This window comes from Stegostoma tigrinum, chromosome 29, assembly GCF_030684315.1.
Source record: "Stegostoma tigrinum isolate sSteTig4 chromosome 29, sSteTig4.hap1, whole genome shotgun sequence".
NCBI lineage: Eukaryota > Metazoa > Chordata > Chondrichthyes > Orectolobiformes > Stegostomatidae > Stegostoma > Stegostoma tigrinum.
Genome location: NC_081382.1, coordinates 30,852,921 through 30,880,230, shown reverse-complemented (window position 1 = coordinate 30,880,230; position 27,310 = coordinate 30,852,921). Strand labels below are relative to the sequence as shown.

At 40.1% G+C, this 27,310-nt stretch overlaps 1 protein-coding gene and 1 long non-coding RNA gene across 11 annotated transcripts in view; one reads left to right on the top strand and one right to left on the bottom strand.

The window, feature by feature from the left end:
• LOC132206048 (uncharacterized) overlaps positions 1-18,971 on the bottom strand; it is a 65,867-nt gene extending 46,896 nt beyond the window's left edge. Inside the window, exon 1 of the long non-coding RNA XR_009442779.1 lies at positions 18,898-18,971. This is a non-coding gene — a long non-coding RNA (uncharacterized LOC132206048). The remainder of the gene's footprint in view (positions 1-18,897) is intronic.
• LOC125465223 (disabled homolog 2-interacting protein-like) overlaps positions 1-27,310 on the top strand; it is a 669,026-nt gene that overhangs the window by 429,344 nt on the left and 212,372 nt on the right. For 8 of the 10 annotated variants that reach the window (XM_048558459.2, XM_048558457.2, XM_048558458.2 and 5 more), the window contains one exon: positions 18,807-18,925. In XM_048558459.2, the coding sequence (XP_048414416.1) occupies positions 18,807-18,925 (119 nt within the window). Of the gene's footprint in view, positions 1-18,453; positions 18,471-18,806; positions 18,926-22,448; positions 22,614-27,310 lie in introns of those variants that run through there. The other 2 variants (XM_059638343.1, XM_048558466.2) reach the window with 2 other exon arrangements.

The following is a 27,310-nucleotide window of genomic DNA, read 5'->3' as shown; positions in this document are numbered from 1 at the left end:
TCAGGAGCAGAGGTGAGTGTAGTGGCTGTCGTTAAGGCGAAGCTGAAAGTTTTGAAAGTGGATAAATCACCTGGACTGGAAGGAGTAGACCCCAGGGTTCTGAAGGAGATAGCGGAGGAGATTGTGGAAGCATTGTTGGCCATCTATCAGGAATCACGAGACAGAGAAGTCCCAGAGGACTAAAAAAATAGCTAGTGCAACACCCCTGTTTAAGAAAGAAGGGAAGCAAAAATTATAGGCACGCTCCTCTCTCAAGTTCTTATGGAATCAATTATTCAGGAAGTACTTGCAGAACATTTGGAAAAATCACAATCTCATTGAGCAGAATCAATGTAGCTTCATGAAAGTTAAATTGTGTCTGACTAATCTATTTAGAGAGTTTTTCAAGGAGGTCTCAACCAGAGTGGAGAGAGGAATCAAGAGTTATAGGGTAAGTGCAGAAAGTGACGTGAGTAGTGTCACATAAATCATGATCCTCTTGAATGGCGGAGCATGCTCCTATTGCTATTTCTTACGGTTTAGGTGAAATCTGTGCATAATATTTGATGCCTGATTTTAACCAACATTGAGATTATATTTGGGCAACACACATAGTGTCAGAGTATGGTAATTTCATTAATTTTACTTTCATTATTTTGATATGTTTCAAATTTAAGCCTTATAATTTGAGAGCCACTATAATCTACAGATAGTGGCTATGCGCAGACCTAGATGGGTCAGAAAAATTGGAAAATGACTAATTTCTGGGATTCTTACACACCTCCTAGCAACTTTAACTTAATGATATTGTCCAAGTCTAGTATTAAGTTATCTGTCCTTTTTCCCCCCCTTAAAGTTTCTAGAAATTGAAAGAAGCTAAAAGAGCACATTTAAAAAGCAAGCAAGTTTGTTCAGGCTAAAAAGAAGCATTCTTTGAATTTGATGAAATGAGACTTTTTTTACATGCTGGGTGAAAACTTGTGTTTGCTGCTATGTTGCAGGGCAAATGATTTCAGAAAGTATAATTTAAAAGCTTAGGAAAGAAAGCATCTTGTAGGCTTTATATTTTAACTGAAATGTAGTTTCTAGATAACAATTTGCATATGAAGGTTGATTCTCATTATGAAGCCGCATTACTATTTGATTAATGGAACAACATATTTTCAAATTCCATAAACTAGCACTTAAACTTATAAGATGCAAGGGAAAATCTGTTTTCTAGATCAAATTTGCATGTATAATTTGAGTCATAAATGGCCTAATTCATATTATGAAGCAAACTAATGAAGATATTACCTGCATGATCTTGTGATAAGACTTGATTATTAATAATAGCCAATTGCTCCTTGATTCATATTTTACATGCTGTGTTGATTCATTACCCATAACTATGAATTTTCAATGCCTAATTTTAAGTGGAAAATTAATCATTTGTAATTTGGAATAGATGCAACAATATGCTTTCAAACTTAATTTACTGTTTTAAAAATTATGACACTCGTGCACAACTAGTTCAAAGAGAGATACTATGACAATTAAGGAGCAATGTGCCATTTTATAGCAATAATTTGGTTGATACAGTGGCAAAACAGAAAGTTTGCCTATCTCAATGGAGAAATCATTTCAATTACAATATCATAATAAGCAAAACATTTTCTGCCTGGTGTACTTCATCAGTACTAAAATTTGCTGAACTTTGTATATGGTTTCAAGCCAGTCACCAGAGGCATTTACACTTTGTATGTGTTCTAAAAGATAAAATAGACTTGCAAGTAACAAATACATTATATAAAGAGCATTTAGTTTACCACAGTAAATTCTCCCTCCTGCATATTATGTTGTACCAGTTTTAAAATCCCTGTGGGCTGTGATAACCTGCCAAACTGACAGAAATCAGCAGCAAAAGCTAACAGAAGGTTCAAGAACAGAGCTGTCATTAGGATTCTCCAGACTATTTTCTTTAACCTCCTTGTGTTGGCTTTGGCCGTATTTGCTTGTGGGATGTCATTGCAAGACAAGTTTCAGTATTTATGTTGATGCTACCTTGGTTTTGCCTCATTGCCTATTAGTATTAACTTTACTTCCAAATGAGGTGATTTGGAAAATAGATGTGTAACATTATCATTTTCATGCTTCAATTAGTTCAACAGTGGTCTAAAATTCAGCCTGGATTTTATCTTCCAAGATTTGGATTGTGGTGTTAAAACTAAAAATAATGGAAATAGTTAGCAATTCTGGCAGCATCTGTAGGTAGAGAGAGGGAGAGGGAGAGAGACAGACTATCACAGTAACCAAATTTCAAAACCAAAAAACTTACTGTCCATTAGGCCACATTTCACTCTGGAATCCAATTTATTCAGTACTACTGCCAGATGGGATCATAGCAACAGTTATGAATGAATTAGATAGGCTTTCTTTTAAAGAGCAGGGCAAAGACTCAAACCTGAGTATTACCACATAAGTTTGCAATCCCAATAACGCTTTCATGGAAAGCCCAAGGAGAGGTTTTCGTTTCCATCTCACCTGACTTTTGGTTCTGGAATATTTTTAATTCGGGGCTTTAGACCAATTCAGTAACATTTTAGCTTCAGCTGGGAGTAGTGACAAACTAGGGAGAGAATATCAAGACTTTTAAAATGCTAGCATTAAATATTGTATAGGAATCCCGTTTAGAGGATATCAGTTGAGATTGCAGGATTCATTCAGATTTTTATCAATTTATATCTGAGGTACAAGAATTTTTTATAGAATGCTTTAAGAAAAAAAAGAGAAAGAACTAACACTGTCAAAATGTTACTGCTTTGTTGAAATGCGGTTACGAGTAGTATTGTCAGACTGCGGTGTAGTTAGGAGACGAAGATATCCTTTGTCTATCAAAAATTGAGTGTGATTGTAGGTAGTTACTACAAAATGTACTGACAAAACTTTAATTATAACTTTAGTACAGAATATAAATAGGCCAGGGTCAAAATAAATTACCTGTCAAGAACATTGTGAACATCCTATTACAATCTATTATGGATTGTTCTTCCACTGAAATCACTCTCACTGGCATAGCTTCCACTAGTGTGCTTAAATCATTTGCCACAAAGCAGAGCTGTTCACATTAAAAAATGGCCATATTGTTGGAATAAATTAAATTCATTTTTTGATTTAAGAAGATTTAATAAAAATAATAAATGTAACATAACTTGAATTACATAGCTTTAACTACACCATTTTGCTCAAAGTGTCTTTGTTTCCTGTATTATGTCAATAGTGCTGGTACAGTTTATAATTTCCAAAACTGTTACTGAAAGTATGTTCATGAGGATCTACTATACTTCAAGATGTTTGTCTGAATTCCTCAGGTCTGTTTAGTATGAAAGGCAACTTTTTTTTCTTTTTCAAATGTGGTTTTTACTGTTAAGTTTGACATTTTGCTCACCTGCCAGTTACCCTTAAAAAGAGGTGAAGGCCTCTTTGTTCAAATAACAGCAATTTGGTACAGTGCCAAACAACAGACTTGCGAGGGAAGTTTCTGGATAAAAGGGCAGTTGCAACATTGATTAAAAAGTGCTGGCTGAGGGACAGGAAACAGAGTAATGGTTAATCTGTATTTTTCAAGATTGAGGGACTTTGAAGTAGAGTTCCCCAGAGTTCAGTTTTGGGACAGTTGCTTTTCTTCATATGTGTAATATATAAAATTTGATCTAAACGTTGGAATACATGGGACAATTTCAGAGTTTGCAGAGAATAGTAGTCTGTGAGGAGGACAGTGTAGAACTTCCAAAGGACTTTGACAGAACGGTGAAGCAAGAAAATAGATGACAGATGAAGAACATGGGAAAACGACATGAAATAATTTACAACAGTGAACTGAAGAGAGATAGCCTTTCCAAGAAATCATGTCATCTAAATAACTAGTGAGCTACTCAACAGATAGTTGGTAAGGTAATAAAATATACTATTCTTAAGGATATGCAGGAGGGAGGGACATGGTTACATATGCATTAGTCATTAGAGGTGGCAGGACAGGTAGCGAGTGCTGTTAATAGAGCATTAAGTATTCTAAGTTTCATTAACAAGGGCATAGAGTATAAAAGGAGGAAGATCATGATGAACTTGCATAGACTACTAGTTTAACCGCATCTAGAATATTATGTATTTCTGGGTGCCATACTTTGGGAAGGATGTAAATGCATTGGACAAGCACAGAGCAGGTTGGAATGAATGGTTCCAGTGATGAGAAACTATAATTAGGATGATGGATTGGAGAGGTTAGGACTGTTTTCCTTGGAGGGAAAGCAGAGAAGTGATTTGATCAATATTTTTTAAATCATGAAGAGTCTGGGCAGAACAGGTAGAGCTCTCAAAAGGTTTGAGAACCAGAGGGCACTATGTTAGCGTATTGCCAAATAAGTAAATGTACGGTGAGAGTGGTTAGGGTCTGGAATGCACTACCTGGACATGTGAGCAAGGCAGTTTAAATAAAAATGATGTGCAGCATTATGGGGAAAAATCAGGACATTGGCACTAAGTCAAATGCTCGGAGAGGCAGTACAGACACAGTGGATTGAGTGGCCTCTTTCTGTAGTGTAACAATTCTTTGATTATACTGCCTAGCAGCTTACAAAGTAAAAAACCAGCTGAGAGTCAACTGTCTTGGACTGCACTCAGACACTAGACTTGGCTTCATGGCAGTCTCCTTAATCCATCTTTTTATTCCAGACCTTTACACAAAACCAAACTGAAATTCTCAATCTGTTGTGGGATTTTAACTCTGTGTTCCTTGGGAGCAGGAACTGCAGAATTACTACTCTAGTAGAGTAATCACAATCCTTTTGTACCTTGGTACGCACATGGTGTGGTGCAAGATGGCTGGATAATGGATGGTGAGGGGTACCTATACAAATGTATAAAATAGCAGAAGTAGGCCATTCAGCCTTTTGACCTGCTCTGCATGCAAAAGATGATGCGTGATCTGTTTATGTTGTGAATTCTACATTCCCATCTAACCCAAGAATCTTTGATTTCATTCTCCAACACACAGACAAAGAGCATGACAAATAAACCCAGAAATTTAGAAAGGAATTAAAGAGAAAATAGGGAATTATCGACTGCTTAGCCTGACATCAGTAGTGGAGAAAACACTGGAGTCCATTATCAAAGATTCCACAGCAGATCACTTGGAAAAAGTGACAGGATTGGACAGAATTAGCATGGATTTATGAAGGGGAACTCAAGCTTTACAAATCTACTGGAATTTTAAGATGATGTAACTGTGGAATTGACTTGGGAAAGCCTTTGGATGTGATTTTTCCCGGGACTTTCAGAAGACTTCTGATAAGATCCCATGTTAGAGATTATTATGTAAAGTTAAACGGCATGGGATTGGGGATAGTGTACTAACGTGGAAAAAGAATTGGCTGGCTGAGTAGGAATAAATGGGTCTTTTCCCCAGTGGCAGGCAGTGACTAGTGGGGAACCAAGGTACCAATACTTGGACCCCAGGTTTTCACAATAAATCTAAATTGTTATTAATATCAGAGAACTAAATGTGAAATCTCCATGTCTGTGATAACATAAGGCTGCATGGAATGGTGAGTTGTGACAATGCAGAGATGCTTCAGTTTGAATTGGATGAGTTGAGTGAGTGAGCAATTGAAGGATTTTGTGGATGAATATGAAGTTATCCAGTTTGGTAGAAAAAACAGGAAGACAAATTGTTATCTGATGGTGATAGATTGGAAAAGGGAGATTGGAGAAGAGATCTAGGTATCCATGTACACCAGTTGCTGAAAGTAAGCTTGCAGGTGCAGCAGTTGAGTGAAGAAGTCAACTGGGATGTTGGCCTTCAAAGCAAGAAAATTCTAATACAGGAGCAGGATGTCTTGCTACAGTTGTATAGGACAATGGTAAGATCACATCTGGAATATTGTGTGTAGTTTTGCTCACTTTATCTGAGGGAGCAAGTTCTGCCTATGGACACAATGCAGGAAAGGTTTACCAGACTTATTTCTAGGATGACAGGGTTGACAATATGAAGAGTAACTGGGTTGGTTCGAACTATATTCATAGGAGTTCAGAAAAATAAAGTGAGCGAGTGGGAATGTCATTGAAAAATAGAAGATTCTGACAGGACTAGACACGGTAAATGCATAGTGGATGTGCTTGTTTCCTGCGAGCCCAGAACCAGAGGTTATAGTCTAAGGTAGGCCATTTAGGACTGAGATGAAGTGAAATTTCTTCACCCAGAGAGTGATGAGATTGTGAAATTCACTGCCACAGAAAGTCTTGGAGTCCAAAACATTGGAAGTTTTCAAGGAGTTAGCTATAGTTCTTAGAACTAAAGGGTTCAAAGTCTATGGAAAGAAAGCAGGAATGCAGTGCTGTATTGGAAGATCAGTCATCATCGCATTGAATGGTGAAGCAAACTTGAAGGGCAAAATGGCCTACTCCCTTACATATTTGCTGTTTCTAAGAGGCAGGGAGACCTGAAAGAAACTGATTGGGAGGTGAATGACTTTACATTGGTGCACATTTACTCATTAGATTTACCAGATAACTATGGTGCATTCCTGTCTTGGAGGGGATGCTTCCTTCATATATTTAAGTTTTTAAAGATATCTTTTTGCTATTAAATTCTAAGTTAATGTGTTCCTTTTGCAACAATAACCTCCTGCTCAGTTTCCTGACCACAGACTATGGATTTCACAGGGGTGGCACTTTTATTACTCAAATCTCTGTTCGAAAATTCTCTATTGCAGGGGTATGGGAAGGTTAAACAATCCTAATTTGCTCCCAAAATCAAAAAGTCCAGTTTAAGTACCTGCTTTCTGAAGTTATTTTTCTCCCTGAGAATGAAAGCCTCCGAATTCTTTGCGCTGCCACATGTGTCACTACTAATGTGAGATGTGTAATGATCGGTGCCTTCCAAGGCAGTCAACAAGGAAAACAAATAGAAGCTTTAACAGATTGAAAGAGAACACAGGACTGGCATATGAACAGTGACACCTTTGTTTTAAGTATCAGTTTATTCAGAGCTTTATGCACCTAGAGGCAAGTAATAGTTCTTTAATGTTTGTTTCTCTACTCATATGCATTGGTACCACCACCGCAGTCTAGCTTGAGAGAGTCTGCTGACTGCTTTGCTGGCTGGCCTCAGACGACTTTAGCAGAAGTGCATGGAGGGTCTGAAACTCGTGAACTCTGGGCTGAGTGCCTCCTGAACACATGCAGATTGCAACCTCCTAAGACTGTCCCATTGGAGGTATTTGGGTCCCTGACAGATGGGAGGTGGTGAACAGGGCACCATTGGAATATCCTCAGATGACAGTCCTGGGTGCCTGTCTAGGCTGTCCTCTCTGGTGCATAATTCAATTTCCATCACAACTTGAGTGAAGGGAAATCAAAAGCCCTTGCTCCTTTAGTTTGCTCAGCCAGTAAATGAATGCATCATTGCTCAAGCAGTGGAATACGCATCCTAACATACATCCAGATATTTATTGTCCTGGTAGACCTTGCTTTACATGGTGGCTACCACTTGGTCTTTGGAAGTAGCCACATGCTCACATGTGGAAGCCACAAAATAAGATAAAAAGGCAGATTTCTGTCTTTTGATCCAGTCTGCATGCGCTGTCTGGTACTTCTGCATCTCCAAGAGCTCCTTAGTGAGCTCTAAAGGCTCATCTTTTTACCAGGCTTTGTGATGTGGGTGTTGCTTGAGAATGTGAGCAAATGAACAAACCCACAGAGAAGTAAAATTGAATCTATATCAATTATTGGTTTGGCATCAGCTGAAATGTTGTGAACAATTCTGGAAAACATACTTGAGAAAAGAATATTAAGGCCTGTGAGACCTATGCAGAGGAGATTTATTGTAAAGATACCAAGGAATGGGAGAATTTAATTAGTTGGAAGAAATTGAGAGGCTGAGATTGTTAGAGCTGAAACTGATATGACAAAATTGAATGCCCTCTCTGTGCTAAATTTTTGTGTTTTTTGTGCTAATTGAACTGAAAAGAATAATAAAGTAGAAGGCATCCCAACCTTCCTAAAGTATAATTTTGCAAATATAATTATTATAGTTGGAGTATAATCAGACAGTCTATCAGTGACTGCTAAATGACTACAGAGAGGGCTGACTGTTACATTTTTTTCAAAGATCCGTAATATTTCATTTCAGCAATGAATTCAAAGTACTGCATGAATTATATAGTACTTACAGCACAGGAACACTTTTTTATACTTTACACAAGGCTCTTCACATCTAATTACCTGCACCATCTTGCTCTCTAATCTCACATGCGTCAGTACTTCCCTTAAATGCATCAGTGCATTAACTGCTGCATACACAAAGTTTTTATTAATTCATTGAATCTGGGCATCACTGTGAGACCACCATTTGATGCACATCTCTAATGGCCTTCAACAGATTGGCTGGCTAGCTCAGGGTGCAGTTAAGAGTCAACTACGTTAATGTATAACCTGATGTCATATGTAGGCCAGACTAGATAAAGACAGTAGATTACATTTTTAGAGATTACATTCCCTAAAGTGAATTAGTGAATGTAAATTTACAACAGTGGTCATAGATTGCCATGAAACTAGTTTTGAATCCCTTTCATTTGAATTGAATTCAATGAATATGGGGCTCTGGATTGCCAGTCCAGTGACATTGCTACATAGAGAAAACTGGTGATGGAGTAGTAAAGTCTTTATTTTAAATTTGATTAGTTACCGTCTTTTGCATTAACCTCCTTTGATCTGAACTTATCCACAAGTCGAAATAGTTCTCTATATTCAACCCGTCAAACTCTTCATAATTTAAAACCTTTTTATTTCCGATTTTGATGGGACCTCTCAGCTTTTGCATTCTATTCCTGCAGAAATGAGTTTCTTGCATTAGGTAATATCCTTCTCAACTTGTGTTACTACTACTAGCAATTTACATATTCTCAATTCTTTTTGGCCCTCTAATCATTTAGGTTCTTACCTTCCAAGGAATAAGTGACCTCTTGATTCTTCCCACCAAAGGAATCACCTAACACTGTCCACTTTGAGTTTCATTTGCCTGTTATGTGTCCACTCTCCAAATGTTTTGACTCCCTGCATTTTTGTATCATGCTCCACAGGATTACTGTGACAGCACTATGACTCTAAGAGGTTGTTTTGTCCTTTCTTTGAAAGGAAAGGTTTTTAAACCATGAGGTGATGAGCAAACTCCATATAACCCTTAGCATAAATAGTTGGTGATAACTTGTTTTTTTTTTAAAAACAGTTGGAATAATAGAAACAGCCTGAATGGGTGTGGTCAAGCTCCACAGAAGCAAGATTTTCAGTTTTAATTTTTCAGTAGCAGTTGCTGCTGAAGTCTTGAAGAAGTAGAAGCAATTTTTTTTCTTCCCATCCCTCTGTTGGTTACAGCTAAAAACTAGGGTTTCCTGCTTGCTGCTGGAGTTGCATGTGAGACACTTTTTTTTGTCAAGGGTGTGTTTATGAAATTTTACTATATTGGAACAGTTAATCAGTATGAGGGGGAAAACCAATCAATGGGACATGAAGCAGCCCACACAGAAACCCACGCAGACACTGGGAGAATGTGCAAACTCCACACAGACAGTCGCTCGAGAGTGGAATAAAACTCGGACCCCGAGTGCTGTGAGGCAGCGGTGCTAACCACTCAGTCGTCGTGCTTTAGTTTTTCCTTTATCTGATCTTCAGAAAAAATTCTAGTATCCGTTCTACTATTAGTAGTAACTAACTGACCTAGAGTTCCCTCAGCCAGCTCTACTTTTTGAAGATGAGAATTACATTTGCCATGAACACACAGTTTTTCTACATAATGTAATTTATAGCTACTTATGCCCTGGCTGTCTCCTCCTTCAAAGTATCTCCTAGTGATATTCTCCTTAAATTTGTTTAGCGCCTTATTCCATAACTGTTACAGTAATGCTCTTGATGACTCCTATTGTAATTTCTTCTTCGGTTTTCTCTCATGAAAAACTGATGCATAGTATCTATTCAGCATTCATGCTGTTTCAGTATCATCTCTTGAGATGATCACATCTAATTTTAGCTCATCCCATAATGGCTCTAATCCCATCTTAATTCTCTGTTAAGTTATGTGCCTACAATTTACCACATCTTTTTTTAGTCCTTTTATTAATGAATCTATTTAATTATTTTTTTGAAGTCCCTTTGCTAAACTAACCCTATGAAGTTTTACCATTCTATCTTTTATTGTTTGTACTTTGTATGCATGTTCATTGATGTTCTTTTCACATATTGCTTGTTATTTGTTTACTATTTTGCCTTCACAAAATCCTGCAAATCCGTTGGTAGGATAAGCGTATCAATGGGAGCATCCTCTCAGGCCAGTATCCTCGGTATTGAGGCACTTGTCATATAATAGACAATAGGTGCTGGAGTAGGCCATTCGGCCCTTGGAGCCAGCACCACCATTCATTATGATCATGGCTGATCATCCACAGTCAGTATCCTGTTCCTGCCTTATCCCCATAACGCTTGATTCCACTATCTTTAAGAGCTCTATCTATCTCTTTCTTGAAAGCATCCAGAGTGTTGGCCTCCACTGCTTTCTGGGGCAGAGCATTCCATATATCCACCACTCTCTGGGTGAAGAAGTTTTTCCTCAACTCTGTTCTAAATGGCCTACCCCTTATTTTTAAATTGTGTCCTCTGGTTCTGGACTCACCCATCAGCGGAAACATGCTTCCTGCCTCCAAGGTGTCCAATCCCTTAATAATCTTATACGTCTCAATCAGATCACCTCTCATCCTTCTAAACTCAAGAGTATACAAGCCCAGTCACTCCAATCTTTCACCATATGATAGTCCTGCCATTCCGGGAATTGACCTCGTCAGCCTACGCTATACTCCCTCAGTAGCAAGAATGTCCTTCCTCAAATTTGGAGACAAAACTGTACACAGTACTCCAGGTGCGGTCTCACCAGGGCCCTGTACAGCTGCAGAAGAACCTCTTTGCTCTTATACTCAATTCCTCTTGTGATGAAGGCCAGCATGCTATTAGCTTTCTTCACTGCCTGCTGTACCTGCATGCTTGCTTTCATTGACTGATGTCCAAGAACACCTAGATACCTGACCAACAGTGATGGGTAAGACACATCATCCACACAAGTGCTCCACTCTGAGCTAGGACTTTGGTCTCAGTCCAGTTCAGATACAACCTATCCCAGTGGCTCAGAACTGTTGCCACATTAACTGGAAACCTTGCTTCCCACATTAGTCTTTACACCATACACTGATGTGTTGACTTGTTTCTTCCCATATCATTAGCATAAACTCAACTGTAATCTGGAGATTACCACCCTTTGAGGTCCTTTATATTTTTGTTTATGGCTCCTCCTCTTACCACAGAAGTAGGACTTTGTCCTGTTCTTTGTTGTTTTGAAATAAACCACGGTTTATGAACCATTGGTTCATCTCTATTATCTTCCAAATTCCTCCCAGCCATTTTGATATCTCCTTTCCTTTGGCTCGAAGTAATGCACCCTCCTTGACTGCAAATTGCAGAATTCATTGATTATTCACAAGTTCATTCTGAAAGCAGTTTGCTGTTCACATACCTTATGATTAATTGTTATTAGCTGATTCATTGTGAGTTGCTAACATCTATCTGGTGATAGTATAAAGAAGACAAAAAGAATGTTAATAAAATGTGAGGCTGGATGAACACAGCAGGCCAAGCAGCATCTCAGGAGCACAAAAGCTGACGTTTCGGGCCTAGACCGCTCCTGAGATGCTGCTTGGCCTGCTGTGTTCATCCAGCCTCACATTTTATTATCTTGGAATCTCCAGCATCTGCAGTTCCCATTATCTCTGATACAAAAAGAATGTTGTTCTTTTGGAGATCATGCAATAAGTCAACAGCTTGTACTAAGCTTTAGGCTTGAACTCACAGCCAGTATTTTTCATAAGTAATTTCACTGCACTTCATTATCAATTTGAACTAGTTCATATGAACATACAGTGAAATCCCTATATCTGTTCAATACTTAAACTGTTCTGCTGACAGGTAGCAAAATGTTTAGTATGCAATAGAGAAGGCAACAGGCAATTTTAATTTCATTAACAGGGGGATCAAGTTTTAGAGCCGCGAGATTTTTCTGCAGCTCTACAAAACCCTGGTGAGACCACACTTGGAATATTGTGTCCAGTTCTGGTCGCCCTATTATAGGAAAGATGTGGAGGCTTTGGAGAGGGTGCAAAGGAGGTTTACCAGGATGCTGCCTGGACTGGAGGGCTTGTCTTACGAGGAGAGGTTGACTGAGCTCGGACTTTTCTCTCTGGAGAGAAGGAGGAAGAGAGGTGACCTGATCGAGGTGTACAAGGTAATGAGAGGCATGGATAGAGTCGATAGCCAGAGACTTTTCCTCAGGGCAGGATTGACTGCCACGAGGGGGGGTGTCATAGTTTTAAAGGTGTTAGAAGGAAGGTATAGAGGAGACGTCAGAGGGAGGTTCTTCACCCAGAGAGTTGTGAGCACATGGAATAGTTTGCTAGTGGTAGTCGTAGAAGCAGAGTCATTAGTGACATTTAAGCGACTGCTGGACATGCACGTGGATTAATCCATGGCACCACATAGTGGGCCGAAGGGCGTATACTGTGCTGTACTTTTCTATGTTCTATACGAAATACTAAGTCTTTTCCGGAAGCTCCAGCATCACATGTGACAGTTTTAAACCAATTCAGTTCTTTCTTTAACACAAGGAAAACTGATGATACTAAATACACCAAAGACTGTGGGCCCTGACAAATCTCAACAATCTCACTATTGAAGACTTGTACTTCAGATTTAGCACACCCTTCACCGAGCTGCTCAGTACAGACAAAACACTAGTACTTGTTCAACAATGTGGAAAATTGCTCAGCTCTTTCCTGCCCATAAAGAAGTGGTCAAATCCAACTAGCCAAATAGCACTCAGTTAATTCTCAACATCAGCAAAGTGGTGGAAGGTGTAATCAACAGTGCTGTCAAGCAGCATTTAATACAATAATAATCTGCTTACTGATGCTTAGTTCGTATTCTGCAGGGCCACTGGGTTCCTGATGTTATAAAAACTTTGATGCAAACATGAACAAAAGAGCTGAATTCAACATGTGAGTTGAGTGGCTGTGCTTGACATCAAGTCAGCATTGACAGAATATGGAAACAAAGACCGTCTATCAAATCTAAAGTCAGTAGTAATCAGGGAAACTCAACTGATAATGGGAACTGCAGATGCTGGAGAATTCCAAGATAATAAAATGTGAGGCTGGATGAACACAGCAGGCCAAGCAGCATCTCAGGAGCACAAAAGCTGACGTTTCGGGCCTAGACCCTTCATCAGAGAGGGGGATGGGGAGAGGGAACTGGAATAAATAGGGAGAGAGGGGGAGGCAGACCGAAGATGGAGAGTAAAGAAGATAGGTGGAGAGAGTATAGGTGGGGAGGTAGGGAGGGGATAGGTCAGTCCAGGGAAGACGGACAGGTCAAGGAGGTGGGATGAGGTTAGTAGGTAGCTGGGGGTGCGGCTTGGGGTGGGAGGAAGGGATGGGTGAGAGGAAGAACCGGTTAGGGAGGCAGAGACAGGTTGGACTGGTTTTGGGATGCAGTGGGTTGGGGGGGGGGGCGGTGGGAGGGGTGGTGTAGAGCTGAGCTGGTTGTGTGATGCAGTGGGGGGAGGGGACGAACTGGGCTGGTTTAGGGATGCAGTAGGGGAAGGGGAAATTTTGAAACCGGTGAAGTCCACATTGATACCATATGGCTGCAGGGTTCCCAGGCGGAATATGAGTTGCTGTTCCTGCAATCTTCGGGTGGCATCATTGTGGCAGTGCAGGAGGCCCATGATGGACATGTCATCTAGAGAATGGGAGGGGGAGTAGAAATGGTTTGCGACTGGGAGGTGCAGTTGTTTGTTGCAAACTGAGTGGAGGTGTTCTGCAAAGCGGTCCCCAAGCCTCCGCTTGGTTTCCCCAATGTAGAGGAAGCCGCACCGGGTACAGTGGATGCAGTATACCACATGGGCAGATGTGCAGGTGAACCTCTGCTTAATGTGGAATGTCATCTTGGGGCCTGGGATAGGGGTGAGGGAGGAGGTGTGGGGACAAGTGTAGCAATTCCTGCGGTTGCAGTGGAAGGTGCCGGGTGTGGTGGGGTTGGAGGGCAGTGTGGAGCGAACAAGGGAGTCACGGAGAGAGAGTGGTCTCTCTGGAAAGCAGACAGGGGAGGGGATGGAAAAATGTCTTGGGTGGTTGGGTCGGATTGTAAATGGCGGAAGTGTCGGAGGATGATGCGTTGTATCCGGAGGTTGGTAGGGTGGTGTGTGAGAATGAGGGGGATCCTCTTCGGGCGGTTGTGGCGGGGGCGGGATGTGAGGGATGTGTTGCGGGAAATATGGGAGACGCAGTCAAGGGCGTTCTCGATCACTGTGGGGGGAAAGTTGCGGTCCTTAAAGAACTTGGACATCTGGGATGTGCGGGAGTGGAATGTCTTATCGTGGGAGCAGATGCGGCGGAGGCGGAGGAATTGGGAATAGGGGATGGAATTTTTGCAGGAGGGTGGGTGGGAGGCGGTGTATTCTAGGTAGCTGTGGGAGTCGGTGGGCTTGAAATGGACATCAGTTACAAGCTGGTTGCCTGAGATGGAGACTGAGGGGTCCAGGAAGGTGAGGGATGTGCTGGAGATGGCCCAGGTGAACTGAAGGTTGGGGTGGAAGGTGTTGGTGAAGTGGATGAACTGTTTGAGCCCCTCTGGGGAGCAAGAGGCGGCGCCGATACAGTCATCAATGTACCGGAGGAAGAGATGGGTTTGGGGCCTGTGTAGGTGCGGAAGAGGGACTGTTCCACGTAACCTACAAAGAGGCAGGCATAGCTGGGGCCCATGCGGGTGCCCATGGCCACCCCCTTAGTCTGTAGGGAGTGGGAGGAGTCAAAAGAGAAGTTGAGTGTGAGGACGAGTTCGTCTAGGCGGATGAGAGTGTCGGTGGAGGGGGACTGGTCGGGCCTGCGGGACAGGAAGAAGCGGAGGGCCTTGAGGCCATCTCCATGCGGAAACATCAGTGTACCGGAGGAAGAGGTGGGGACATCAATGTACCGGGGGAAGAGGTGGGGTCATCAATGTACCGGAGGAAGAGGTGTGAGGTGCGCAGTGGTAGTATGGCGCACTGACGTCTACATCGCCGAGGCCAGACGCCAACTCTCCGACACCACCTCCTACCGCCTCCTCGATCATGACCCCACACCCGAGCACCAAACCATCATCTCCAACACCATTCACGATCTCATCACCTCAGGGGACCTCCCACCCACAGCCTCCAACCTCATTGTTCCCCAACTCCGCACGGCCCGTTTCTATCTCCTTCCCAAAATCCACAAACCTGCCTGCCCTGGTCGACCCATCGTCTCAGCCTGCTCCTGCCCCACCGAACTCATCTCCACCTATCTGGACTCCATTTTCTCCCCTTTGGTGCAGGAACTCCCCACCTACGTCCGTGACACCACCCACGCCCTCCACCTCCTCCAGGACTTCCAATTCCCTGGCCCCCAACACCTCATTCACCATGGACGTCCAGTCCCTGTACACCTGCATTCCGCATGGAGATGGCCTCCGAAGGTTGCAAGAACAGCAACTCATATTCCGCCTGGGAACCCTGCAGCCATATGGTATCAATGTGGACTTCACCAGTTTCAAAATCTCCCCTTCCCCTACTGCATCCCTAAACCAGCCCAGTTCGTCCCCTCCCCCCACTGCACCACACAACCAGCCCAGCTCTCCCCCCCCCCCACAACCCACTGCATCCCAAAACCAGTCCAACCTGTCTCTGCCTCCCTAACCGGTTCTTCCTCTCACCCATCCCTTCCTCCCACCCCAAGCCGCACCCCCAGCTACCTACCAACCTCATCCCACCTCCTTGACCTGTCCGTCTTCCCTGGACTGACCTATCCCCTCCCTATCTCCCCACCTATCTTCTTTACTCTCCATCTTCGGTCCGCCTCCCCCTCTCTCCCTATTTATTCCAGTTCCCTCTCCCCACCCCCCTCTCTGATGAAGGGTCTAGGCCCGAAACGTCAGCTTTTGTGCTCCTGAGATGCTGCTTGGCCTGCTGTGTTCATCCAGCCTCACATTTTATTATCAGGGAAACTCAACTGATTGGTTTCCAACACAACTATCTTCCTTCATGTTAGGTATGACTCCAATCACTTCAGCCCCAGCACATCACTGCAAATGTTTCTCATGTTAACGTTTTAGGCCCAAGCATCTTCAGCTGCTTAAATCTAGTACCTTCTTCCCATCATTAGTTCAGAAATGGGGATGCTGAGTGATGATTGCATATTGTTCAGCAGCAGTCACAGTGATTCAGATGCAAAACCAGGCTGAGTCTATGTGCAACAAGATCTGAATGCTATTCAAGCTTGGACTGATATGTGCACACAACATTTGTACCATACAAGTGTCAGCCAATGTTCATCTTCAAACAAGAGAGAATCTAACCATCTGTTCTTGATATTCAGTGGCATTACCATTATTGAATCCTCCACTGTTTGTATAGTGCAGATTACCATCAACCAGAGACATGACAAGGCCAGTCTTCTAAATACCAAAAGGTCAAAGGCTGGGAATTCTGTGGTAAGTAACTCACACCCAAAGCCTGTCCATCATCTGCAAGGCACAAGTCTGGAGTGTGATGGAAAACTGGGGAAGAATTTATATGTTGTAGGAGGTTCGAGAAAAGTCAGTGTCAAAAAGGCAAAAAGTCTACATGACAGACGGAACTTTAGAAGGAAATGTCAACTCAAAGTGTTCAAAACCCTCTAGTGCTCAGTAACTGCCATCTTAGTAAAACCTAATGTTATCAACTTAGTCAGTAAAATAAGTGCATGTTAACTAAACATTAGAAGAATAAAGCCTGCAGCTCAGGAGGAAGAGGTTGCTGGAGAATATTAAGCTTTGGACTATGAGATCACCATTGTCGGTCACGTTGACATGTTTGTCTTTCTTTATAAATATCCTGTAACTCTGCATTGCTGCAGAGTCTTCAGTTTCTAAACTTTGTTAGCGTTGACTCTCTGATATTATAAATAAAAAGTTGTCTTTACCGCGAAGTCCGACAGCTGCTGTCTGATTATTCACATATTAGAAGAAATTTTCTAACAAAAACTTCTCACTTGCTTGGATGAGTGCAGTGACGATACAGTCAAGAGGTTCAGTAGCTTCCAGGACAAATAACCCTGATTGATTGACATGCTGTACACCAGTGTTGTTCAATGTCAGCAGTCCATCTCAAGTACAAGATGCATTACAACAACTCATCAGGATTCCAAACACAGCCTGTTCTTCTACAGTTCCTGTGTCACAATCCTGGGACCCCTTCCCAAATGGCAGCATGGGAAGTACCTACACAGATGGACTGCACACATTCAAGAAGATAGTTCAGCAGTCACTTTCTCAGTAGTAATTTGAGATTAGCAACGAATGCTGGCCTAACTAATGACATCTGCTCCCTTACCAAAATAAAGAAAATTCTATATAATCCATACAACAGTACCAAAACACACTAAATTATTGGTTGACAAGACTGTTTTGCAATGTTTATAGAATATTTAGTTATATAGATAAACCAATTTGAAATGTTTCCAGAACCTTGTAATTGTCAAAAATGCATCCTGTATAAAGTACAGGACTCCACTTCACCAAACTTGTTAAATGTTTCTAAAAAAGAAAACATCTAAAGCTTACTATTTAAACTCAGTATTTTGGTGACTTGGCCACCTCAGTTAAAATGCTATCACTGCCATAGTAAACTAGAAAGATCTTATTAATCCAAAGACCTGTAATTGTGTTTTCATTATTACAGTACACCCTTTTACAAAACTACTATCACGGCATTTGGACAGTAAGCATTTAAGTAGTTTGTTCCCTTGTGTGACTGGATATCTTGTTCCAGGTTAATGAAATGAAAAACAACTCATTTTGGCCAAATACTGCAACTAGACGTTGACTTTATTTCCATTTTTCTGCAGCAACTAAATTAATAAGCCTATGTGTGTTGTGTTTCAACGTTTGTGGTTTAAATCGTTTCTGTGCTCTTAATTTCATGGACAATTTAGCATTTTATCAATAGTTTACTTAAGCTTAAAAATTCTGGTACTTAAGCAGAGATACTGATCGTACCAGAAATACGACTTAATATTCAGTTTTAGAAACAACAAAAAAAATCACGTTTTGCGTTGTAATGCTGAACCCAATTTAAAAATCTGGCCCAATGGGAAGGCACTTAGTTTACGGTCATTTTCGCTTCATAGTTGAAGGGGGAGTTAGGAATAATTTGTTGCCAGTGCCATAGAATGCAGTTTATTCTCGTTTTGCATTGCTGAGAGAAACTTATGAAGCTACGTGTGAATAGTTTTCTTACAAGTGGAACACGCTACTTAAAAGTAACAGTATTGTCTTAACCAACGCAGGAATTGTTACACCCTGAACAGTTGGTAAATATATTGTCATAGTATCTGAAAAAAAAATGCAGAAAAGTTTCATAGGTATTGAACTAGTAACAATCCTTCGCTTTTTCTCTCACACACACACACACAGGGCGGAGACAGACAGTTACTCTGAGAGTTAGCCGTCGCTAAGGCAACTGAAAGCAGAGGGGAGGGGAGGGGAGTGTGCAGTGAACGCCGCCGCTTCCCACTGTTCCCAGCTGTGGGATGTGCTCCGGCGCTGACGATGCGCGCTGCTCGCAGCAAAGGCTGTGCCGGCCAGTCGTAGACTTTCACTCGGACGGAAGTGCCTCAATAGTCTCTCTTCTTGTCATTTGCCAACAGGGGTTCCTGAGCCGTCGGCTGAAAGGCTCCATCAAAAGGACAAAGAGCCAGCCCAAGCTCGACAGGAACAGCAGTTTCCGGCACATCCTACCTGGATTTAGAAGCGTGGAGAATGAAAGGTAAAGAGCGTCTCCGATGTCTTTCCCTCCTTGTCCTTTACTGCCGCCAAAGCACAAATGTCTTTGCATTAACAAATGTCTTTTTTGTAGCGGATGAGTTAGCCAATTACTGGCTTCCTCAGCGATGGTGTAATGATTTTATACAGCTGCCGAGGATTCAGCCCAAATATTAATCCAGCGGAATTCCAAAGATCTTTTCCCAGCCTAATTGTTCCCACATTTGCTTCCTGCGAAACGAGACATGCCTTTATGGTGGTGATTTGTACTATTCCCTTGTGATGTAATGCTTTTCTGGATGTTGGAAGAAAATAATTATCTAAACAAATAGTTTATTTTTCATAGCTGCACAGTCTGTTATTTTTCAGAAGAATGGAATAAAAAGCTGCTTTCCTGGGTATTGTTCTTTTTCAGCCCATACACATATGTTTTGTTTTTGAACATCTACGTTTGACTGTTGCAGTCAGGGATGGGTTGTGTGAAGTGCAGCGTTCCGCTAATCTGTTCTGTCTGTACCTTAACCGCGAGTTCTAGTGAGATGGGTTACTGTGATACAAGGATATCTGAAAGTGAACCATTTATCAGTCGACATTTCCCCCTGCAAATCCAGGTACGTATGCAGAGGCGAGGAATAGTTGCTTAGTTTGTCATCTGTCCGTGAGATTGTGTTTTATTTAAACGGTGGTGGGATAATGGTCCTGAATCTGGCCGTGTCTTCAGCCAACTAGATCTGTAGCGATGAGATACTTAATGCTCTTTCTCTAACGCCATCAGAGCGAATAGTGAGATACTGTCCATATTGGCGAGGTATTTATTATTCAGTTATCTTGACGGTATGTGGTGTGGTCACAAGAATTGATCTACTCTGTCGCTTCAATCAACTGGGACCACACATTATGGCCCGCCAATTCAATCCGCCAATTTTGTATTTTCCTTTCAAAAGTAGCGATAATTAACCATCTGTTTTATTCAAACAGCATATTACCAAACATAACAGGAAAACATTCAACCTATTTCTCGTTGACTCGGGGACAAAGTAGAAGTTAAATTATAGATAATAGGCAGCCACATACAATATTAAGATAGAGTGGGATAATTGAAATATTTAAAATTGATATGTTTTTCTGTTTGGAATATTCTAATAGCTATGTACAAAGAATGTTATAGCCTCAGTAGCCAGTGGATGCCTAATTATCTCTCTATCATGATAATCATTGGATGTTGCACTAAGATTAGTCATGGAAGCAATGTTTGTATCAGTTCTTCGACAGCAGTAAATTGATAATGAGTGCAGTACAAACTCATGTAAATCATGTATAAGTGAAATTGAATCTAATTATACCCCATCCAGTCTGCACATGCTCTGTCTGTTAAAATGACAAAAGGGGCAGCGATTGCTGCACTGGCGTGTTGAAAGACACTTTAAATCCATTCTGAATTTGGCGACAGATGTTCCCTATTGATTTAGTAGCAATTATTGTTTACCATGAAACAAATTTTGGCTCCTTGCCTTTTATATAAACTTAAATTGCGTTTTTAATAGTCCAGTCAAATGTGCATAATGGCATCAATGCTACATAATAATACTTTCTCTTAATGTTTATTATTTGTTACATGTCAGATTTTCAAACTCAATTAAGATTGAGTGTCATGATCCAATTGTAATCATTTAACATGTTACCTGGTCATATCCAGCAAAGTATCAGGATTCCAAAAGAAACAAAAAACAGCAATCAAATTTAATGGGAAATATAATTCCTTTTGATAGCATGGTTATGAGTGACATTCTTAATTTAGTGCTTCAAGCATGTTCATGGACAGATATCGCACTTATTTCTTTCAGTTATCCTGTTCCAATTCCCATCTGCAAAAAGGCATCACCATGGAGTAAAATGTTTCTTTTCTTGAAATTCAAGCTCTAATAGATGAGTGGCTATTCGCATGGGAACTTCTACAGGTTTTTCTGCATGTCTGACCTTGAGGGATCTAAGAAGAAAAATAGAGAATATTTTTGATTTAGTTACTTTTGATCAGGGCTTTTAATACATTATACATTTTTTCACCTTCTGTTTTTTTCCCTCCTCTGAGACATGTGTGGAAATGTGGGACCTCTACATGCTCATCAGTCCTGCTACCACTTGAGTAATCATTGTTTTTGGCTTCTTGTGATGTAGTAATAATGTCCCTACCACAGGACTAGAAAGTCCAGGTTCAAGTCTTACCTGCCCTGGAGATGTGTCAGAGCATGTTGAATAGGTTGTTTTAAAAATATTGTTTTACTTTTGTCTAATAGTGAAATAATACCAAATTATTTGACAAGGGCATGAAGCCTGAGCCTGTTCTGTCTTAATCCTGTGTACTCGCATGTACTTTCCAGCAGATCTGATCAGAGAGACTGATACAGTATTGCTATTTAGCTGAGATTGAGCAGCTCACCATGAATCATGCATTAAACTTGAGACCTTCTGGTCTGTAAGGTTCCAATACATGTTTTCTGTATTAATGGGAGATATTGGAGAGAAGTGTTCCTCATAACACTACAACTAATTTTATTGTAATGATGAAGATCTCCAATACCTAAATGCTTTAATTACAAGTATCTTACATCACCACCGTGAGTACATTTATGTTGCCCTTTCAGAATCCTGATTCTTTGAACTAATTAATAAATATTAAATATTCTCATTACATGCGCAGTTTGTTGGTCAAATCCTGTTAAATGGATTGATTTTTCCAGGCTTCTCGTGGGCACTTCACTCACCTCTACACAGATAGCTGCTTCCTCAATCCAGTTGTTTCTGGCAGACAAAATATTCCATATCTTTTGACAAAAAGCAGTGAGAGTTCATTGCCACAGACCTGTCTACCCAAAATATTAATAAGGCTATTGACAGTACATGGTAAGCTCAGTCATTTGCAGTGTATGTGGAAAATTGCTAAGGATAAATGGTTACTGATTTAGTTTCAAATGTCGAGCATGTTAAATCCAATGATGTAAAGGTCAACTAAAAAAGCTTTCTAAGCTCGAACTGCAATCAATCATTCTCTTCTGCAAACTATTTTTACGTCTGAAATACACTTTTATCTTTTTCCCCTTTTTGTTTAAAGACCCATAGATGACTTGTTAACTCTCACTGCTCTCTCTCCTTTCGTCTGAGGTCACTGATACCACTTTAATAGAGCACTTTGATTAGGAGGAAAGGCCATTTACTCAATAATGACCTGTCAGTTGTCTTAAATAAACCTAGCAACTGACTTGTTTAAGAAGGTTTTGGAAAGTTAATTTTACTGGTACTTTGCCTGATGGGTGTTTTTTTAAACAAAAGGAAAAATTAAACCACTCCTACAAAAAAGTAGGTCACTTTTAATGACTTAAAAATGTTGAATACAATATGTAGTGTGCAGCATGAAACAAACAAGCCTCACTTGGTTTTGGATGTCATAGAATCCTGTTGTTTTACTATCTTTGTATGCTTTCACGTAGATTCTGTAACAATATTATGCAGCAGTGAATACCAGCAGATGCTTCATCACAGCTACTGTGTAGCATTTGACCATGCTGTATCTATGGCTTGTCCATCTCCAGTCAGAAAGTGCTCATAAACATCTTCAAGTTTCTTTGAGTAAAGCACTGTACCTGCTAACTGAAGATGGATTCAATCTCCCTTTGTTTTTGGAATTTATGCATACAGTAAGTTATTCTTACCTTGGTATGGTTTATATTTTGCTTACAGTTTTTACAGCTGTGATCTTGCATTTCTAATATAATTATAATTTCTGCTAGTGGTGCTAGTGAAGATCAGCCAGAAAAATATTTGTCATTACTATGTTGTTGATTTTTTAAAAAAAGACTTTCAATGTTTACAGTGATGGAGAGAAGTTAAAATAGCTTCGTTCCACATAATTCCCAAATCATAATTTAATAAGTTTATTCAAAACTAGAAAAATTGTGATGCTGACAGTTGCACCTAAAATTAGAAATATGGATTGAGTGTTTTTTGATTTAATCTTGAGGCAGAGAAAATTTATCGATAAGTGTTTTTGAGCATAGACAACAAGCACAGCGAATGTGATGAAGCAACATTGTATTTAATATGGTGTATAAAAAGGTAGATTAAAAAAAATGTTGCAATGATTGTATTTCCAATATGTGATCGGCATGATTTTCTGACTCCTAGTTTATTTCTTCTAGTTCTTAAAACTTGGGTTTTTTGAAAAGATTATTTTGGAACAAATAATAAATAATCCATGAATGGATGGTTAGAGAATCAGAGTGTACAGAGTTTAGATAATTTGCAAAGGAAGCAGAGGAAATAATGAGGAAAAAAAAGATTTTTAGGTGGCAATTGGTTTAGCATCTCAAGTTTGGTGAAGACAGATTCAATTATAAGTTCTTTTCCAAAGGACAATTAAATAACTGTCTGCCAGGAAGAATTTACAAACTTGTATGGAAAGGGATAGACCTTAGATGAATTGCTCCTTTGGAGAACCAGCACCATACACGGTGGACCAAGTTGCTCATTTCTTTGTGCAATAAACATTTGAAGATAAAGTCCTTGTGCCTAGTTGTAAGGTAATATATGCGGGAGCAATTTAAGGTACGGAGTTATGAATACCGCAAGTGGAGCTTATATCACACCACATTAAGGATTATTAGTTTATTTTCCCCCAAACTAATGTGGCAATGATGCTGTATCTGATCGAAACTATCTCTTTGATTTTCACTGGCTCTGCCAGCAACTGATTTCTACATACTACTTCATGGAATCTGATGATTTATGAAATATGAATAAAGTAATCTCAATAATAGTCCATCTTTCTTGTCTGTCAAGTCTTTTTTTACTTGCATATTACTAACATATGTTAACACCTGTAGCTACCTGTCTGTCCCTGACTTAGAGATTTTTCTTCCGTATTTCAGGCTTTTCCTTTACTTCAAGTTTTCTGTGTTTAGATTCACATTATTTCAAGATTTTAGAAAATATGTATTCATTGAATCACTGTTTAAGTGTTAGAGATGAGAGTTTTTTTTATAATTATAATTATTCAGATTTTAAACTTCTGTCTCAATCATGGACTTAACATCTGTGCTGTTCAGCAGATTCTAGGGGAAAGTTGAGTTGCATTTCTAAACTACAGCTTCATTTTTGAAAGGTGGCTTGCCTTATTCACCTAAGCCTAGTAGGTAGAAGCATTTCACCTGAAATTCCATTATATAAAACCAAGCTAAAATGACCAGCAAATCTTTATCAAGTATAATCAAACTTGTGATTTCCAATTTTGCTGATAGACACTTACAGTATGCTTCATTAATTTCAGTAAACATGTCCTGCTTAAACATTTCTGCCACAGTAATAATGTATCATAGAAATATAAAAGATAGGGGCAGGAGTAGGCCTTTCAACCCCTCACCACCTCCACCAAACACGTAATGTTTTAGCCTCAGCCATTTTCTGTGATAGTAAATTCCAAAGGCTCACCACTTTCTGGGTGAAGCAATCATCATAAGGGGTCTAAATTAAAATCAAAAAAACAGCGGATGCTGTAAATCAGGAACAAAAACAAAGTTGTTGGAAAAGCTCAGCAGGTCTGGCAGCATCTGTGGACCCTGAGGAAGGGTCACCGGACCCGAAACGTTAATTGTGTTTTCTCCTCCACAGATGCTGCCAGACCTGCTGAGCTTTTCCCGCAACTTTGTTTTTTGATCATAAGGGATCTTTTGTCAGAGCAGCTGGCCTAGTGTAGTGTAAACTTTTGTCTATAAATGAATGAGGGACTGCTCGTTTCAGTGATTTATCTGGGATTCCCAACTTTTTTTGACTAAGTTCAACTTAGCCCCAACAAAGCAGAGGTCCAGAACTGGCTCTGCCTGTTCAGATGTGTAGTATTTCAACACCTGTTTAGTTTTAAATTGATAATCAAAACCCAACCCCACGTAACCATTCTTTTCTCCTCTTAATTTTTCATTTGAATTAATTAGTGCTTTTATCTAACATGTAATACAGTCATTACTTAGTGCTTTGCACACAAAGCAAACAGTAAGCATTAACCCAGTCAACTTCTGCCTCACCCGTTGAGCTCACTGTCTTCTGCCTGACCAGTAATTATTGTTGACCACACACATTTATATTAACAAAGCTTAAGCAATAAGAAGTAAAAGTGTGTTTCAAACAGGAGAAGCTGTTAAGCCCATGCCCATGCCATTGTCATGATTCAGAGTTCATTAGGAAAAACTAGTTTTGAAATACAGAGACAGATCATCGTATGCTATTTGAGGACCCATAAACTAATGTAGCAGAAGTGAAATCCTGTAACCTATGATGTATTTACAATTCTGCTGTTTAAAGAAAGAACTTGAATGTGTATATCTACCGTGTCTGAAAGATGGCCTACACTGCTTTGCAATAAACTAATTTGATTCTGAAGTGCAGTCTTTTTTATATAGAAACTCAAATAAAGTGTTTACATTAAAGATAATCAAACAATCTTTGATACCAGCAAAGAGGCTAAGAAATGAGTGGTTAAACTGATTTTTTTTTAAAGTCCTAAAGTCCCTCACTCTTTTCTGTCACAAATACTTATACCACTTCTCCTATGCCCCAAGGCTTGATTTCTGGATTCTTGATAGGTTCCTTTTCTTAAAGAAAGAAAAGAATGAGCTAGTGTTTTATATAGCACCTTTCATGACTTCAAGATATCACGGAATGCTGCACAGCCAGCAAAATACTTTGAATATTTTTGCTGTCAATGTGAAGGGAAATGTGGCCGATTTTCAGACAATTAGATCCCATAAACAGAAATGGTAAATTTACTGTTGTTTGAGTAATAAATGTTAGAGAGCATAATGAGAGAACTCTACTCCAAATAGTGTGAAGGATTTTTAATGTCTATTTGTGAGAAGGGACACAACCTCAATTTAACAACTCATCAAAAAATAGCAATCTATGACAGTCCAACACGACTGTAGACCACCTTAGTGCCTGCTTAGGCTAATTGTTCAAGATTGGCTTGAACCTCAGGCCCTCTAATTCAACAGTGGCAATGATACCACCGAGCTACAGCTAACATGATTCAACACTCCACAAATTTGCTGCCCACACCCCGGTTCTTTCTCAATTTCACTCAAGGTGACATTCTCATCTTCAATTGTCCGAATTTTGTTGCTCCAACCTTCAATATTCATTTCCTTCTGTAATGAACCAGACCAAACCCCTTCAAAATATATTAAGAAGGTAGCCTAAACCCTAACTTTTTCTTATTTTAAAGGTAAGTATAAGGTGCTGTGCAACGGGTACAATTATTATGGTCAAACTACCAGGCTGAAGCAAAACACACTTCATACTTTAAATATAGTTTATGAACAGACAAAATAAAAATTAAAAGAAAAACTGGCTTAAATGTAACTCTGTTGAAATGCTTAACTCAATAATATTCATATTAACTACTGTTATTTACCTATTCAAGTACAGTAACATTACATAAACACATTCTTGCAAAGGCAAATTCAGTAAAGCAGATTGTCTCACATGCAATTCTAGAAGCAGGCAGAGAACCCCGGCTTTTTAGCTCAACAGAAAGAGGAATAACGGCTTCCACGCCCAGCTTTAAAACCTCAGGAACAGCTAAAGAAAGTTAAAACTTTAAAAAATGTCCTGGTTCTTTGGGAGCTTGACCCCACCCATCAGGCTGTTTCTATTGTTCCAACTTTTTTCAAAAAAAAAGGGCTCACAAGCTGTTTGTTGGCTTTGGAGCAGGATGCTCAACTCCTATGTCTCAACCTTTCTTCATTTTAAAAAGGACAAAATACACCATTTAAAGCGTACTATCCTTTTTACTTCTGTAAAGCATTTTTGCATTCATACATCTGCTACTTCCATTCCATGATTGGTAGCCATTTTAAAACTGTTTCATGTGGCTGTTGGTCAACTTTCTCCCCTTTTCAGCATTCTTTGGCAAAACTTTCTCAATGACACTGGCTATTGATATGCTGCTTGTTCTACTTTTTCCCCCTCTTCCTTGAAGTCCATTGTTTTGATCTCATGGAGGGGGGGAAATCTGAGATGCTTCACTGTATGTAAAGATAAATGCAGAAATACAAATTGTTGTTTAAAAGCTGGAAATTGTGCAACATGTGGTAATTATGGAAGTTAGTGGAAGTTATGATGGGTTGTGGTATTGCAACAAATGACGTGCCTTAAGGAGCGTGGAATAGCAGTTGCAGAAATTTGTACAACAAATGCATTGAAAGATTCATGTTACAAATGCAATTAGAATGCTCAGAGGATGAGCCTTCCCCTTCAGATCCCCCTGAAGTCTTTTAGTCTTCAGTCTCCAACATCCCCTCTGACAATCTCAATACTTGTCTTGCCCCTGCCAACAGCAGTCCCC